Raw genomic sequence first — 17,745 nt, 5'->3', positions numbered from 1 at the left:
AACTAAAGTAACAAGCCTGTTTTGAAAATGTAAGGAGTAGAAAGATATTTGTGTTGAGATGTAGGAAGTAGCAGATAAAAGTCAGAAAAATAAAAACTCAAGTGAAGAGACCTGAAAAATCTACTCAAGTACAGTGACAGATTATTTGTACTTAGTTAATTCCCACCTCTGGCAGGAAGAAATGCACTTACCTGTCTTTTATGGACTTGATAAGATAGTCTCTTGCTTATGTGTCAATAATTACAAATTTCAATTTCAGTTCAACTTCAACTTCATGAGCTCTTCATATGTGTTGTGTGCAAAAATCTTAATTTGTTGTAACTAAAGCTGTCAGATAAATAGTGGAGTGAAACAGTACAGTGGAGCTCTGCTGCTGGCAGGTTGCGTTGTACATTTTCTTCCAAGATGGCGCCGACTGATGGCGACATGCTAAGAGCCTCTCACTTAATGTTTCCCTCTTAAATGTATTAGAGTATGTTCAAAGTGGCATGAAATGAAATGACTCCAGCAAAGTAAAAATACCTAAATTCGTACTCAAGTACAATACTCAAGTAAATGTCCATAAGTTACATTCCACCACTGCACAAGCTAGTAGAACAGCAGTCGGTCTACATCACTTTATCAGGAAAAAAGGGACTTTTTCTTCTAAACACATGATACAAGCTGCTAAAAATATGTGAAAACACTGAGAACTGTGCAGTACTGAATCTTGGAGTTAGACTGTTCAACTGCTGTTCATGAATTCTGTGTTCAGGTTGTTTGTGTGTCACGAACCGTCCCTAGCAGTCAGTTACAAATGTACATTCAGCAACTCTCTCAGTCCAAATCAGTCCAGCAGGTCACAACCTGACACAGAAGAAACAAAAAATACCATCCTGTCACCGTCCTCTGACTCTGGTGGCTCAGACATGTCATGAGTTTTAGATTTAATTGTACATAGTTAGTGACTTTTTTAATCATTCAAATTTGTCTGGGTGCTTAATAACATGTTTCTGTGGTGCGACAACGACGACGAACTCAGAACAGCTGCTTTACCATCTCTTTAACTCAGAAAAACAGGGTAAACATATTTTTCTCATGTGAAGGCATTATGCTTCCAAACTTAGCGCTGAAAAATTTACCAAAATGTTTTACTTATTGCTGTCTTTTTACTTTACAGATGTTCCCAGACATATTGTGCAGCAGAACAAAGTGGCCACTCTGCCTTGTCCTCAGGCGAACGGAGATGTATCATGGAGCCGTTTCACACATACTGGAAAAGTCCTTCTAGTCAATATCCAAAATGGCACACAGAAGATATTTGAAGAGCGCTTTAGTTCCCAGGCAGATAATTCACTGGTAATAAGAAATGTTAGACCTTCTGATTCCACTGCGTACTTGTGTAATGGAAGAAAAGTATATCTGGAAGTGACCACAGATGCCAACATGGTGGTCCCCAATGCTGAAGATACACCTGCAGACATGGGGGCTGCAAACACCTCAGACTTTTGGAAAATACCTGTTGGTGTCGTTGTTGGTGCTGCTCTGGTTCTTTCGGCCGTTTTAACACAGAGATTCTGCTCAAGAAAGAAAGCAGAGACGAACACCAACGTGGACAAACCTGTGACTGAAGTGATCTACGAGGAGATCAAAGGTGTGGAGGAGCAGCAGAGGATGGAGTCTGAGGTGGAGAGTCCGTACTGGACGAGTGTCAGTTACACACAGATCACCTCCACGACACCACACAATAATCTGTACAGCACAGTGAACAAAGTGAGAAGGGAAGGACGCAGCGGGGAGGAGTGTGTGTACCACCTCGCCCAGAGTCCAGCACAGACAGGACCTGTCAGTTATCAGCATCAGTGATCACCGTCTGTCATCTATGTGTGTGTGTGTGTGTGTGTGTGTGTGTGTACTGTATATGTGACAACACTGAGAGGTCATGAAGAGTAAAGTCTTAAATAAAACATCTTTAAGTTTCAATTTTATAAATTTGATATTACCATAAAATATTTAGGAATAATTAAAGAAAAACTTAATGGTTCCACAGAGACAGAGATTTATACATAAGTTTGAACTGTTTATCATCTCTGTTGTGTTTTAATCTGAACAAATAAAAACACTGGTGTGTTAAAATGTGTGTGTGATGATGCTTCTCAGGGTGTCAGCAGCTGCAGAGACAACATCCCCATCACCCGGTCTGTGTTCTCATGGACACAAAATTCATTTTTATACATCTGGTCTATTTTCTCTCTGTTGTGAAAAGTGAAAATAAATGACTAATTTTATGTTCTGAGTATCATAAGTCTCATGAGTATCTTAACCAAGTTTCATGAAACACAGTGTTACACCGAATACATAACATTGTTAATGAGTTTTCATCATATGTTACTGTAAAATCTACTGGGTTAATTATTTGTGTTTTTATTATTTATTGTCTTTTGTCTTATTTTATGTGTTTCTTCTAACACTCTCACAGTTTCCAGCATATTGTGTCTTTTAACTGTCTCCACTGGGTCAACATTAGATAAATAAATACATATGCTTGAGCAACAAATCCTGTAATAAATCAATGAGGCAATAAATATATAAATAAACACAGCTGTGTTCGGTCTTGCTGTTTTGGCCCCATTGATTTGCATATAACAGATGGGAATAAAAAGAGATAGGAAATAAATGCAGCAATAGGAAATAAAAGTCCTCTGAAATAAATAAAAGTACTCATTTTAAAATAAAAACTGTTTTATGTATTTGTTTATCTATTTATTTACTTATTTATCTTTTTATTTTTATTTTTAAATTAAATTGGTTAATTAATATCCTCTTAAATGGCATTTCATACACGCTAGCGTCATGGTATCAGGATGATTAACTGTGCTGAATTTAGTTCAATAAAAATTAGACGACCACGTGACGACGTTGCCATGACAGCGGCTGTTGTTTGCATGTAGCGGAGGACTGAATGTGCGGCTCGGCTAACAGCTAACAGTTTCACATTTTATCTGCTGTTTATTGTCACAACCGGTTGAGTTTCACGATGGTGAGTGAACTCTTGTTGAGTTGTTTGCCAGCTTGTCACATATAACTCATATCACAGTCATGTTGTTGTGGAGTAAAGTCACGGTTAGCATGTGTTAGCTTAGCATGAGCCAGGTAGTTCTATGGGGACTGTTAGCAGGATCAGCTAACAGAAAGATGTTGATGTATTTTCTCTTCAGCCACCAAAGAGTAAAAGTAAAACGGCCGACGGGAAGGGGAAGAAGTCCTCTGCGGTGGTGGACGGTCTGTCAACCGAGGAGATGTCCAAAGACCAGGTCAGAGCTGCTGCTGGGAGAGAAGCTAACACAGCTAGCTTAGCTAACTTTAGCCTTAAAACTATCAAACTGTGTTTAAGTATTTGGAGTTAAACGGTTACCTTCACATCTACAGTCCAGTCTGGTGACTGTTTGAACAGTAACATTTTTTATTTTGGCTGCTCTGTATTCTACACACCGAGTTTAAAATCAAACACCGACTGTGAAGTTTAATATAAATTCCTGCTTTAACTGGAATTCAAACACAGTATAAATACAGTAGCTAGTACAGGTACATGTACTCAGCTTTGAAGTACTCAAAGCAACATTAATATGTTGCTTATATAACTAAACATAAAAAATTATCGGAAAACACATTAGAATGTTTAACAATAACATACAACTCTGGATTATGCCAGTAAGCATGAGGGCTGCTTTTACTTTGATTTTCAGGAACATTTTATGAGTTTTAATAAAGTTTTTATTTGAAAGTTTTACCCAGGGAATATAAACATTTTGAAAAGCATTTTAATTTATGTTACACCTAAGCAGGTGACAAGCTTAAGGAATGATGATCAAGGAGGAAAGTATGAAATAATGTTTAGTATATTAAAACAGCTGATGAAGACAGGATGTACAACTCCTCTCATTAAAGATCCACGCTGACATTTCTCTACACAAAATATGACATCAAAGAAATGCTGGCGGAGGAAATATTTTGTTATTGACTTAAACTTATTTAAGCTGCTAATTTAACTGTTAGTTTGGAGTAACCAAACTGCACTGTGCAGCCACGTAATGTTGGAAAAACGTAACTATTGAAAAAATCTGATTGGACTCCATTATAGACAGTCAGTAATCAATAACAGAGGATTTGGAGGGAAAAAAAACAAGCTCCTGACATCCTTATTTTTGATTTAACTCCGTGACTTTACCACTGAAGAAAAAAACTAATAGGTACGAACATGTGGGCCTGTGCAGGAGCTCTGATTGGTCAACTTACTGACACAAATGTGTGTGACCCTGCAGCTGGAGGAGCACATCATCCGCCTGCGGGAGGAGCTGGACAGGGAGCGGGAGGAGAGGAGCTACTTCCAGCTGGAGAGGGACAAGATCCGGGCATTCTGGGAAATCTCCAAGACAGGCCTGGAGGAGACGAAGGCCGAGCTGAGGAACCGACTCAGGGAGAGAGAGGAGGCGGAGGAACGCCACCGAGTGGAGATCACTGTGAGCTACACAGACACACACACACACACACACACACACACACACACACACAGAGTTCAGAGGTTTATTAAGCCCTAAGTTACTCTCAGAGACATTTTTTTTACTGGAATATATTTTAGTTTGTATTTTGTTGTTTTTTTGTTGCTGTTTTTAGTTTTTTAATTGTATGTTTGATTATATACTGGCAAGACACAACAAGAGAAATAAAAGTGAAAAAAAAATCCAGATGACAATATATTATATTATAATCCCTTAATATTAAAAAAAAAGTGAAGGATAAGTAAATATACAAATGAATGAGTACATTTATTTTGTCTTATACAAACTGTACTATTATCTGCTAAAATTTACAGACACTATATTTTCTTATACATGTATCCACTGTTTTTATTTCAACATAAAAAAATGTAATAAAGGGTAATTCAGGTATTTTTAAACTTGATCCCTATTTTTAAATATTTTAGGGTCAAACCGATAAAAAGGTACAAAAAGGTTTGGAAATGGTTACAGCTGTGAAACGAGGTGCAGAGGCTCCAACAAACTGACCTGAGGGGTGAACTACGGAGTGAGATTAAAAGGATAGTTCACTCAAAAACGACAATTAAGTCAACATCTACTCACCCTCACGCTGTGCCAACTGAATTTTCATTTTTGGGTGAACTGTCCCTTTAACTTCAGGGTCAGGACCCCCACAGCCAGGTCACAGGAAAAATCTTAGAGGTTATTTGATGATTAATAGGAAAGGAAGCAGGTAAAAAACACATTTATAATAAATAAAAATGTTTATTTTTTCAGACATTCTTCAGTTAATTTAGATTTTCTTTTCATCACTAAACTGAGGAACTTAAATGCCACTAAATACTAATAAATCCTAATAATTGATGGTTGCATGAGTTTCACATGTGAAAACCACCACATTTGATGGTTGGTGTCCAGGTCTACAAGCAGAAGCTGAAGCACGTCCTGTCTGAGCACCACAACACGACCTCCGGGCTGAAGATGGACGCCGTCGACTTGACCTCGCTGATCCAGAACCGGCACACGGAGTCGGAGCTCGGCCTGCTGAGAGAAACACACGGCCTGCAGGCGGACCTCAGAGAGAAGAAGCTCCAGAACGAAAACTGCATCAAGGTGCTCAAGCTGGTGAGTCTGGCTTCATTTTTCACTTTTCTTTGGTTCTGCAGTTTTTCACCTGTTTTATCTCCAACACACAAATCGTTCTTTTGACTCTCAACAGAAACACCAGGTGGAGCTGATGGAACTGGGAAACAACTACGACAGGAGAATCAGAGGTGAATAAACCCTTTCCTGACCTCCATTTCTAAGTTAAATTCAAAAAGACTGTCATAACCTCTGAACATTTTCCTTCTGTTGCTGTTTGAATAGAACTTGAGGAGAAATATCACCATAAAATGCAGTCGATGATCGATGCGGAGAGCAAAAAGCGGCAGTTGGAGATCATCGAGATGGAGGACAGAATGAAAAGTCGTGTGGTGACTCTGATGGAGGAACACGACAGAGCGCTCAGAGGAGCTGAGGCGTACTACTGCTCTGTTCACTCCAAAGTGCTGGACAGTCAGAAGGAGCTGAAGGTGAGAGACGTTCTCGTGATCTCACACTGAGGAGAAGAACTGTTCCAGAGCCAATAACAAGATACAAGCATCAAGGGAATTTCTTCAAATTTGGCACAAATGTGTGTAAAACTGGTGTAAACACAGCTGGTTCACTATAGTACCGAGGTTCCATGAAGAACTAATTCTGTTGTAAAGAGCCTAAAGATGTTTTTGCCATTGTGTCATTCCTGAAATCACTTTTATTGTCATTTTACCACATTTATGTGATAATTGTTGAGTTGTATCAGCCACAACTGTTAAACTAACATTGATGGTTTTAATGAAGTTTTTTTAGGTGTCTTTTGTTTCACGTGCCACACCGTTTGCTTGTTGTTTGGTAGAAGGAACTTATAGAGGTGACGGAGCAGAGGGCTCGGGTGGACAAAGGGCTCGCAGCAGCTCAGCAGGAGAACAAACGTCTACAAGAGTCTCTGCAGGACGCAGAACAGAAGCTGCCAGAGCTGCAAAAACAGCTGGAAGAAAACAACCACGCCAAGGCCAAGATGGTGGTGCGTTCACTGCACAGAAAGCATCATCACACATTTTACATCATTATCTTAACTCAGGTCTAAATATTCAAGCTAATTTAGTTTCCTACCTGTTCTTGAAGGAAAACTTCAACTTTAATCAGTTTTGACAGATTTGTCCATCTTTTACATAATTTCTGGTCTTGTTAGGTCTTTTTTGTCTTTTTCTTTTATCTTCTTTTTCATCTTGTTGTGACCCTCATTCCGTGATTTTTTTTTGTTTTGTTGTGTCTTTTTTTGTCTTGTTGTCTCTGTCTTAAAACACGTGTGTTATTGTTCCATCCATTTGGGTTGAAATCAGTCTTGATGATGGTTTGTTCCTCAGAACCTTCTGAGAAGTCGTCCATAGAAACTGTTTAGAAAAGTGCAGGCACTTTCAAGAAAACCTCTGGAAAGTGATTGGATGAAACATCTCTCATGTGTAACGCGGGCTGACAGTCAGCTCACTGAACCAAAGTCAGCCAAATCAATAAAATCCTTCAGTTTCATTCTCTGCTCTTCTGTAATGAAGAAATACTCTCTAGTTCTGATGTTATCACAGTATCTATGCTAACCTCTTCAGGAGCCACAACTGTTTGTTCGAGTCGTTTCCACGGACACTTCTGGCTGTCGGTGCACCTAAAACCACACCTGCAGCTGTCAGTAGTCGCTCTGAGGACGCTGATTGGCTCCCACCACCTATTTTATATTTGAATACATGAGGAGCACTACTGGAAGCTCCAGAATGATATGAAAACTTTTACAAAATGAAAACAAAAACAATAGCCCCACCCTTGACAATGTTCTTTCTGGGATGTCAGACAACATGATGACCATAATACCTATAAAAAATAATAGCTTTCCTCAAACTGCTGATAATGTGTCTGACAGGAGGCCAGAGCTCAACTGAAGGTGATTGAAAGAGAACTGAGAGATCTGACGGTGGAGCACGAGCTGCTGCTGCAGGCCTTTGAAAAGGTAAACTACTATCAAACACAAGTTCTACCGCCTTCATTCAGCCTGGCAGGCGTTCACACGAGTGTTTCTGGCTTCCATCAGGTTCAGCAGGAGCGCGATGAGCTGTTGAAGAGGCAGACGGAGGCCATTCTGGACGTGCAGAAGAAGATCAAAGTGAAGGAGTTGTTGCTGGAGAGGAAGCTGGCGGCTCTGACAGAAACCCTGGAGAAGAAGGAGGCTCAGCTCTGCGCCGCGCTCTCAGCCTCCAACGTCGACCAACCTGCAGGAAGCAGCGCCGCAAACAAACTCGAGGTACGATTTTACAGTCTTCTGACAGAACACAGCTGAAACAAACCGAGGGGGACCGCAAGGTTTTCTGCTTGGTCCATCACTCCAGCTCAGACCTGTAATATCCAGTTTTATGCAGATGATACAGTCCTTTATGCACATGGCTCTTCTCTAAACGAAGGGATGAGCATTTTTTTATCATTTCCACTATCAAGTACTTGCATTAAATTATTGTCGAGTACGCCCGGAAAAAAAAAGTCTAACGTGAGAATACTGCCAGAAAATGTGGGTGGGGTTTAGGGTTATCAATCATTCTGTGCTGCACAGACTGCAGATGTGCTACGATGGGAGTTTGATGGTAGATTAACAGGAGGATATGTGTAGTCAGCACAAGCTGGATGATCTTCTCTTTTCCCTGGTGGCATCACAACGGTCTGTGCTAACACTGTTAGAAAATAAGGTGCTGAGAGATTACCTGAAAATACTAAGGCTTGTGTTTTCATGAACTTAGAATGGGTCTGAAAGGAAAAGAGCTATTTTTGGCCAAAAAAGGGGAAAAAATCATCCTGGAGCTTCAACAATTTATCCATAACATCCACACACACTTAAGCTGACAAAATATTAACTTTATAAAAATGTAAGTGTATAGGCTACATAGTTTTACAGCTGTAGAATCTCTGAAATAAACTTGGAACAAGTTTTGCTGACCCATAATATTTAGTTGAGCTAACGAGTTTTAGAAATAGAAAAATGTATTTAAAAAATCACAGTAAGCTGTGAGTCTGATTTGTCATTATTTGGTACCTGAAAATTAAATTTATTTGAAAATGTAACAATTTTAAACATTACTCACTTTGACTTCAATGCATTTACACAATTTTTAGATACATTTTTTTTTAACTCATAGATTTAAGTTTATCTAAAGAAGAAAAGTAAAGTTAACTCACATACAGCAGCAGTGGCTTTAGACTTCAGACTAAATCTTTACAATTAAGTTTTTTAAAATATTTGTGTTTGAGCTCCAAGAACAAATATCTGAAAGTGTTTTTTCTGTTTGTAGGAAATACTGGAGTCTAAACGGGAGATCATCAGCGCCTTACAGAGTGACTTGGTTCAAAACTGTGAGGTGAGTCGTCAGTTAACTCAGAAGAGTTTTCATGTTTTTATTTAAACTGTTCTGTCAGATAACGATGAAACAAACATGTGACCTGCAGGAGTACAACCGCCTGCTGCAAACCTGTAGGGACAAGCTGAAGGATCTCGGTGTCCCTCTGTATAACTTCCCCTTCAGGCCGTCAGAGCAGGTCCTGGGGGGACAGAACTCTGCTGGACCGGACCCCCAGCACTGAACTCCTGCAGGTGTCGGGTTCACACTCACCTGGGTCCTGTTTCACGAAGCAGGTTTAGTGAGAAAACTCTGAGTTTGTTAAGCTGAGGTGATGGAAACTTTCTGAAAGAGGGGTGAATTAAACTCTGAGTTGGTTACCATGGTAACCGACTCTGTGCACTTAAGAGATTCTTCAACTTAACTCTGAGTTTCTCTTTAACTTCTCTCCTCCTGCTGAGCCTGAAGGAACCGTCAGACACATTGTTTAAATAATACATTTGATTAGATTACATATTAGCTCATTACCCATCAGTCAGAGGACAGACAGCGGTCAGTGACATCGTTTTTTCTTAACGCTATAGTTTCAGACATTACGCTGTCCCTCCAGGAAGTTGTGATTTTGTACAAACTCTGCAACTTTTCCACAAATTGGACCAATCATCCTTTCTTCCCACGAGTTCCACCGATAACAGCAGTCCCAGCAAACGACATCACGACTCTAAAACTTGACCACATGTGGTTTAAAATTTATTTTTTTCGATAAATGCGTGGTGTATTAGGGCTTCAGATTGGCTGTTTTGGAACTGAAAACTCTCCGGCTCAGTCAAGTCAGACTTCAGGATTACAGTCAGAGTTTGTTAAACCTGCTTTCTGAAACAGACCCCTGGTGTGAGGTTGACACTCACCTGAACTACCTGGACACTTTCAAACCTGAACTACTTAACTTCTCTACCTCTCTCTCTTTATTTTATTTGATAATTTCCTGCATTAACATGAACATGCAGTTCACAGCTCTTTACTGCAGATCGTTGTTGTTGTTTTAAGACAAATATAATGTATTTTCCTTTATTCTGATGCTGCTGGTGATGACATGTTTACCAGGTAAACTAAATCTCAAAGTCACTCTCATGTTGTTAAACAATAAAAAATATTTTTGTCACATTACTTTTGTCTTGAGACATTTCTAACATTCTTTGGTCTTCATTTTTATTGAATTTCATTTCTGAATCAGAGTTCTTTAAGTGAGATCTGTTGTTTTAATGAAAAGACTGTAAAAGTAAGATATTTTATTGCTTTTTAATTAAGTTTTTAGCCACTTGGACAGAGCCAGGCCAGCTGTTTCCAGTCATGACTGAACCCGGCACAGTTTCTGATATCTGGGTTAAAACACAGCTGAAATACAGGCTGTCAGTGAAAGTTCAGTAAAGAGTATCAATTAAAAGACCATTGGACTAAATACACCAAGTCAATTAAACTTCTGGGAAATCGATCTCTCCGGTTACGAATCGTAAACGACTGTGAATCAGTTTCACCTTCTTTTGGTGCAAATGAAAGTGACAACAGGTGGACAGTAGAGGCAGAAGCAAGAAACCCCCCATGGCCGCAGACCATTTCTTTCTCCGAATCCTTCCTGACTGTTTTTTTCTCTAGTTCTGCCTTTTGTTGGTGCCCTCGTCACTACTGCTCCAGCTCCTCCAGGACGGCAAATCCACACAAGCCGTCACCGGAGGGCTCTGTGTCCCCCAGCGCGGTCTCAGAGGCACGGTGGAGACACCAGGAGACGGGCCATTACGCCAGGAGAGCTGGACCGGGCCTTGGTAGGGGGAACAACGCAGCAGCAGGAGGAACAGGAGGAGCACTGACAGAACCCTACTAAATGACCCTCAGAGGGCTACTTGTGTGCCTGTTTCTGACCAGACTGTCAGAAACAGGTTCCATGAGGGCAAAGAGAGACCTGTGCTCACGGCCCAGCACCGTGCAGCTTGACTGGCGTTTGCCAGAGAACACCAGAATTTGCAGGTTCACCTTTGACCTGTTCTCCTCACGGCTGACGTGAAAGAGTCTTGAGACGCCGTGGCAAACGTTTTGCTGCCTGCAACATGATCCAGTGTGACCGGTTTAATGGTGGGTCACTGATGGTCTGGGGAAGCAGATCCCTGAAAGGTCGCACAAAGCCTCCATGCACTCGCCAGTGGTACCCTGACTGCTGGTAGGTACCAGATCAGGTCTGATGCTTGCTGGGAAGATTTGAGTTTACCTTATATAGACAAGAGAAATGTTCATCCTCTCATTTAAGACATCAAGAAAGCACATAAGTCTATTTCACAAATGTTGAACCTTGGAAAAACAGTTAATGTGGGGGAAGAAACAGTCGACAATGTTGTGGTACATTCCCTTTACTGACATTCAATGTCAATAGTTATACTGCATACAAGCATATCGTATAGAAAAACTATGCACATTAACATTTACATTCTATATGTACACAGTATGGCTTATGAAAGAAGCAGTCAGTGGTTCATGTGTTCAGGCAGAGTTCAGACCTGTTTCCTGTTTGGCTGCGAACACGACAGTGAGGCTGTGGAAGACTTCAGGATCGAATCACAGCAGCTCCAAGAAATGTACTTTCTGTGACGGATTTATAGGTAAATAAAAATAAAATTCAGCTCTGAAAGATATTTAAGCGCTGAGCTGTTGACTGGTGGGACAAAACAGTCTTTCTGAATGAATTATTTGTTTCTAATCTGAAAAATCTGATCAAAGATACAGTGAGCTGCAGCTCTGTGCTCTAATCCTTTATTTTACAGGTCTGAGTTTTAATGGTCGTATCGTTAAAAAGCAAATATTCCTGCAATAAATTTGTAAATTCAATTATTAGAGCACAGAAGAGCGCTAACAGGAAACAAAGCTGTTCAACCTAGAGAAGCTAAAGGGATAGTCTGGATGTTTTGACGGTGGTCTCCAGTGTAGGAAGCTTAAGGATGCTATGGAGTAAATGCTAAAACAACACAAAACAGGGTAAAACTTAGAGCTTTCCAGTTCGAAGTTGAGTCACAACAACAGCTGGTATTAAAACATCACCGAGTTTGAATCGATACCAGCAGGCGCTCGTTTAGAAAACAGTCAGGGGAAGTAAAATCCACTCACACGAGGCTGGAGGACGATTTGTGCTGCTTCTCTGACATGGTGTCAGTTTAGAACAAGTAACTGTTCAGTAAACAGCCTGTCACTCTGAAATAAAATACATCAGGGTATGTAGATGTCCTCCTTCCAGGTCCTGTAATAACATGAGATCTGGTAGTATTGTATTATTTCCAGGCAGGTAAAACAGGATTTTAAAAAACAAAATGATAATCACATGAACTATTCAGTTTTTTTTTTTTTATAATTTAATGACTATTCAATAATTCAAAAATCATGACCCATCCCTACATTAAGTAATCCCAGTATCGCTCTCTCCAAATCAACAAGACTACTTTGACAAAAACAGTAATTTTAACTCACAGAACACAGGAGTCGCTGGTCTACTGCTGCCTCCATTCATTAGTTTAAGTCAACTGTAACTTCAGTGAATTGAAACTAACCCTTTAAAACACCAATAACACAAACTAACTAACAGATGGAGACAACAGTAGACCAGCAAGTCCTATGTTCTGTGACGTAAAATGACGTAGAGAACGATATTTGGCTCATATAACGGTGGTTTCATGTCAGAAAAGTCTGTCAGTATTCTGAATAAACAGAGTAAACACGGTGATTTTAAACCATGTTTTGCTGCTGATCCTGACCACAGCAGCACATTGCTTAGCTTCCTACACCGGTTTTCCTGCTGCTTCTCCAAACTGGGGGTGCGTCGACCTCCATCACTGACCGACTGACTATGGAGAAGTACTTCATACAACCACCAAAAAACCCAAACTATCCCTTTAAACTCTAACTCTGCAGCCTAATAAAGTCACGCTCCTAAATCCCAACACGTCCCTTAAAGTCACATCAGAACTGCAGGTTTTTGGGGTTTAGTGTGAGAATTTTAGCACATTTGGGAATGATGACAAGTTGAGGCGTATCAGACGTCACAAATAAGTTCAGAGTCGTATAAAAAGTTCTTAAATGTTAAATGTTCGCTCTGCTTGTTGACACTCGTCTGAACCACAGTGATGAGATGACAGGTCACACATCAGTATCTACAGTGCACTTGTTTGAAACCTTTAACAGTTCAAAGGTTCATTAAAAAAAATCTATAATTTAGTGTTGGTGAACATCATAGTGTGTATCCGCAGCTTTCACTCAGTGCTGCTTTAGAGACAGATTTAACATTTATCTTCTGTGATGCAGCCAACTTTTATTTGACTGATAGGTCAGGTGTAGCTTTACATTAAAAAATATTATTAGTGCAGATTTGAGTAACAGAGCTTCCAAATGTTGTTCTGTCAAAAAGTTAAAGCTACTACAAGGAACTTTTCTGTTGTGTTGATTTTGGAGCCCCTGTGGACAAGAGCGGGACTTTTCCCTCCACTGTAACCACAAAAAAAAAAATCAAAAATAAATTTATCTGATGAAAATCTTATTTTTAATGCACTACTCACTGTGAAAATGTAAATACAGGCCTGTTTTATCTGATTTCCTGGTGGCAGACATTAAGAATCAGTATACAGAAATATCCAGTCTTGTTGCAGATGGTCTCATTTGCTTACGTAGGTCATATAAAGCCATCGTTATTGAACTGAGACTGTTTCATTATCAGTTAAAAATTCCTTGTAGTAGCTTAACTGTTCGGGCAGTTGATCAAATGCTGTGGTTCTTCTGGATTAACTGTTTTGTTTATGTGCAGCTTCAGAGAATCGAACCCCCAACCCTGCCTGTGTTCATGTTTTCTTCTACTTTCAGAGTTGCACAGCTGTTACTAATTGAAGGAGGAGCCATAAATATCACAGCTGAATGTAAATATATTTAATATATCACTGTTTATTGCTAGAATGTGTCATTATAAAGTGTTTGTTTCCATCATCGGCTGAAAAAACTAAACAAGTGTTCAGTGAATCTGAAGATCGTACAAAGTTGTTTCATTATAGATGATGGAAACCTGATGAACGTCTCTCTGGATATATAATGTAGAAATGAAACTCTTTAAACAGAGTGATGAATTTCCTACTTTAACATTCATGATAAAGTTTCCACATGGACTAAGAGCTGAGCAGCACCTGACAAGGTTCGAGATCGTCGTCCCCCAGGATGACGGGAGGTTGGAGAGAAAACTGACCTGCAAGTTTTTCCTTCTTTGAAACTTCTGAGGCAATTCTCCCGAACCGAGGCCTCGGAGAAAAGGCACCGGGCAGTTTTTTTTTTGTTTCATTTTGGTTTGAAGGAACTTACGGCACACAAAACGCTGGCTCAGATGCTTCGCGGTCAAAGTCAGCCAGTGCCGTGGCTGCTGGACTCGAAGACGCCCTTCTTGAAGAACGGTGAGAACTCACAGATGGCGTGTTTTGTGAGATGGAAACCGCCGTCTGCGTCGGCTCGGAGAGGAGAGCCGGAGGACGACAGCATCACCCGGAACAGGTTCCTCAGATAACGCTGCAAAGAACAACAGCAGAACAAAGTCACCTCCCACTTCAAAACCACAGCACTCTTCATATGAAACTGAGCAGCAGATTGTCTTACTGCGAAAATGCATTTTTAAATGTAAAGATTCACACATTGCATCATAACATATTGTATCATGACAGGGCTGAATTGTATCGTAACAAAACGCTGGCAATTTAAAAATTTCTAAGATGCATTGTATTGTTAAACATGTATCGAGATATGTATTGAATCGCCTCAGTCAGTGAGATACACACCCCTATCATAAAAGCTTCATGACAGCTATATGATAGATGACAGAAATGCACTCGTTAACATGGGAAAAGGAAGCGCAGGGATCAGATCAACTATAGTGGTCTTTGAGACGGCCACCCAGCCAGACCAGCATCATCTCAGGAAGAGAACCTGGGTAAGAACCAAGCAAAGCTGGCTTAGACTTCAGAGAGCAAGCCAGAGAGATGTGTTTTCATTGGCCCCTTTTGAATCTGTACCAGTCCACATCCTCCTCAAACTCCCCACATCACAATGTAACCCCTGGGAATTAGTCATGAGTTTGGACAATTTATCGGTAACTAAGTTTGGTTGGAGGCAATGTTACTGCAGCTAATAAGCTAGTGCTAGTTAGCTGAGCATGCTAATGTTAATAGCTTATGTTAGAGCAGGTAAAGACAAAGTTTACTGTGTGTGCTCTTGTGTTTCACGTCTCTAAAAAGACACCATCGTCCAGACTCATGAAACAATGAGTTTCTCCAGTCTCAGAGCCTCCTGCAAACCGCGTCAACATAGAGACAAATGCAAAGCCTGACAGGCCTGTGGTACCCTAGTTACGGTTGCTAAGCCATGTTTGAAGTCTTGCCGTTTTCGCAGGAGAGGCTTAGCAAAAGGTCAATTAAAAGAGCGCCTGTTGAACCTTTAACAGTGAAAAACAAAGTAAAAAACAGGACTGAAATTTCTGTTAGCTTCATGTATTAATGTGAGGAAAGTTCCATTAGATCTGTGTGGAGTCATCATGGATGTATTACAGGAGACTGCTGGAGCAGAAATAGCTGATCAGTAATGTGAGTGAAATGTTCCCTACGTCAGAACTTATTCATTAAAAGCATTTCAATCACATATTAAGAGCATTAAGGCAAAAAAAAAAAAAACGTCAAGCAGGATTAAAGCTTTATTGTGAAAAGTTTTTTTTCTAATTTTAACTGTTTCCATCAACTTTTTGTAATGCAACGCTTTAAAATACATCGTCTTTTTGTGTGAAAGTGTGAATGAAACTTGCCTCCAGCTGATTCCGACGCTCAGCGACCATCCGCTCGTCTCTGTTTCCAAACAGCTTCTTTGGAGGGAACTCGAGAGCTGCCAGCTGAAAACAGAGAGACGGAACAAACTTCAGTTACAGACAAACCTCCCACAGCTGAGACTTGTCCCTGTCAAGTTGCCTCAAAGTGAACAGCTGTAAAATTGGATCAAACCGTCTCACCTCTGGATATTTCAATTTGAGGCTCTTGTGCATTTCCCGGAAGCGACTGTAACGTCTGAACACTGTCCACATCTCATCCATCACAGTGATCTGATGAAAGAGGAACGTTTGATTAAGAGACAAATGAAAAAAAAAACAAAAAACACTTCACTTGGACATGAATCAGTTGACTTGAAAATACTCGATACCTTCCCCAAAGCCCAAAGATTTAAAAGTCTTTTCTGTAGTGCCATGAAGTGATTAATGTCCTGAATCAGCTAACATTAACACCATTCATTCTCAGCAACTCAATACTTAATTCACCAGATCCACTTTGAACCAATCAGAAAGCAGAGAACCATGAAGAACTAATGCAGAGCTACTGAGCTGCAGTCGGAAAAAAAAAAAAAAAAACTTTACCAAAGATAATTTTGTTTGTCCAAAAACTACAATGTGGTCAACAAAAAAATAAACATTCAGGTCAAAAATTACAGATGGAGACACAACAACTTCCAACCTTGTTCAACATTTGAAGTTGCAAAAAGAACAGCAAGGTTGAGGTTCTGTTGTCAAATTTGGTAACGAGTGGATTATGACTTGTTCAGGACCTGAAATGCCAAGTTTAGGAGTTGTCACTAGGCTTGGGACTCACCTGTCTTGACTTAGGACTTGAGCAAAAAGACTTGAGGCTTATTTTTGATTTGCAAAACAATGACTTGGTCCCACCTCTGTTTTATAATCATTGTAAAGAAAAAGATACAAAACAATTAGTAAACTAAATTTAAAAATAACTAATTGTGTATATTTTGTGCACTATTTCTCCAGAACTCACAGGTTTTCTCATGATTTGGTTTGATCCTTGTTAGCCTAGAAATGGCTGTATATTTTATGAGCCTATATTTTTTTATTCTTTCTTCTCTCATACATCCAGACATATTTTTGAATTATGTTCTTAAACAGATGGAATAAAAAGATAAAAGATCGACGATAAAAGACCAGACCACACCTGAGAAGGATGAACAGGTCTGAACTTAAATAACAGAAGAAGATGAACTGATCTGAGTGAACTCACCTTCACCTCGAACTCAAAGTGCTCGTCCTTCCCCTGCCCGCGGAGAACGTAACGAGGAATGCTAATTTTAACGGGCTCCTGGACGCCGTCAGAGCTCGTCCCGAGAGGACGAGAGACCAGGTGCTGCAGGGGAAGTCACAGAGAGAAAGGAAAAAAAAAGACAAGAAAAGAGAAGAAGAAGAAGAAAGAAGTGAAGAGTAAAAGGTTGACTCAGACAAAAATTACATTAATTACTGAGAATCAATTTCTGAACTTCAGTCGGAGTGATTTTGTTTGATTGTCAAATAAAATCAGACAAGATGTTCATACAAAGTTCAATCTTTATTATCCTGTTTACACAACTGACATATTCTCACTGTAATTAATTACAAGGCAGATTAAACATCTGTAATCATTTCACATCAGGTCATCAAGTCATCACATCAAAATAATTTCTCTTAAAGTGCAGCTGCAGAATTTTAGATCGAACTGTGCAATTAAGTGACATCAATATTCTCCCTTTGAATCATATACGATCAAAAATCAAACAAGAATAATCAAAAATCATCAGCAGGACTTAAAACAGTAATCAGACATCTCCAAAAACCTTTTATAAATACATAGAAACACTTTACAGACACATTGTCTTCATTCATTCATTATGACTATGAGCTACAGGTATCGCCA

At 39.8% G+C, this 17,745-nt stretch overlaps 3 protein-coding genes across 3 annotated transcripts in view; 2 read left to right on the top strand and 1 right to left on the bottom strand.

Annotated features, from left to right (window-relative positions):
• The first annotated feature begins 1,125 nt into the window (after positions 1-1,125).
• LOC146329367 (uncharacterized) lies at positions 1,126-2,325 on the top strand. Its single transcript, XM_084714416.1, has one exon. It carries the CDS (start codon positions 1,126-1,128, stop codon positions 1,843-1,845), a length of 720 nt encoding a protein of 239 aa, XP_084570542.1. The 3' UTR covers positions 1,846-2,325.
• A 724-nt stretch (positions 2,326-3,049) lies between these two features.
• On the top strand, positions 3,050-10,135 carry LOC146329366 (dynein regulatory complex subunit 4-like). Its single transcript, XM_084714629.1, has 10 exons — positions 3,050-3,293; positions 4,302-4,499; positions 5,436-5,642; positions 5,737-5,791; positions 5,886-6,091; positions 6,454-6,621; positions 7,510-7,596; positions 7,678-7,887; positions 8,924-8,989; positions 9,078-10,135. Exons 1-10 carry the CDS (start codon positions 3,279-3,281, stop codon positions 9,210-9,212), a joined length of 1,347 nt encoding a protein of 448 aa, XP_084570755.1. The 5' UTR covers positions 3,050-3,278; the 3' UTR covers positions 9,213-10,135.
• A 3,792-nt stretch (positions 10,136-13,927) lies between these two features.
• The window catches only part of kif16ba (kinesin family member 16Ba), a 28,313-nt gene continuing 24,495 nt past the window's right edge, over positions 13,928-17,745 (bottom strand). Inside the window, exons 23-26 of the mRNA XM_084714614.1 lie at positions 17,080-17,202; positions 16,029-16,118; positions 15,828-15,911; positions 13,928-14,545 (exon numbers count right to left, since the gene is read on the bottom strand). Coding sequence (XP_084570740.1) covers positions 14,384-14,545; positions 15,828-15,911; positions 16,029-16,118; positions 17,080-17,202 — 459 coding nt within the window. The 3' untranslated portion in view covers positions 13,928-14,383. The remainder of the gene's footprint in view (positions 14,546-15,827; positions 15,912-16,028; positions 16,119-17,079; positions 17,203-17,745) is intronic.

Source organism: Lutjanus erythropterus, chromosome 3 (genome assembly GCF_056507025.1).
Source record: "Lutjanus erythropterus isolate fLutEry1 chromosome 3, fLutEry1.hap2, whole genome shotgun sequence".
In the NCBI taxonomy this organism is placed as follows: domain Eukaryota; kingdom Metazoa; phylum Chordata; class Actinopteri; order Lutjaniformes; family Lutjanidae; genus Lutjanus; species Lutjanus erythropterus.
This window is presented reverse-complemented; position numbering and strand designations above follow the sequence as displayed.

Coding starts and splice junctions, on each gene's coding strand:
- LOC146329367 (XM_084714416.1), top strand. CDS start 1,126: ATGTTTTACTTATTGCTGTCTTTTTACTTTACAGATGTTCCCAGACAT.
- LOC146329366 (XM_084714629.1), top strand. Junction 5,792..5,885: donor CTACGACAGGAGAATCAGAG/GTGAATAAACCC, acceptor CTGTTTGAATAG/AACTTGAGGAGAAATATCAC. Junction 6,092..6,453: donor ACAGTCAGAAGGAGCTGAAG/GTGAGAGACGTT, acceptor GTTGTTTGGTAG/AAGGAACTTATAGAGGTGAC.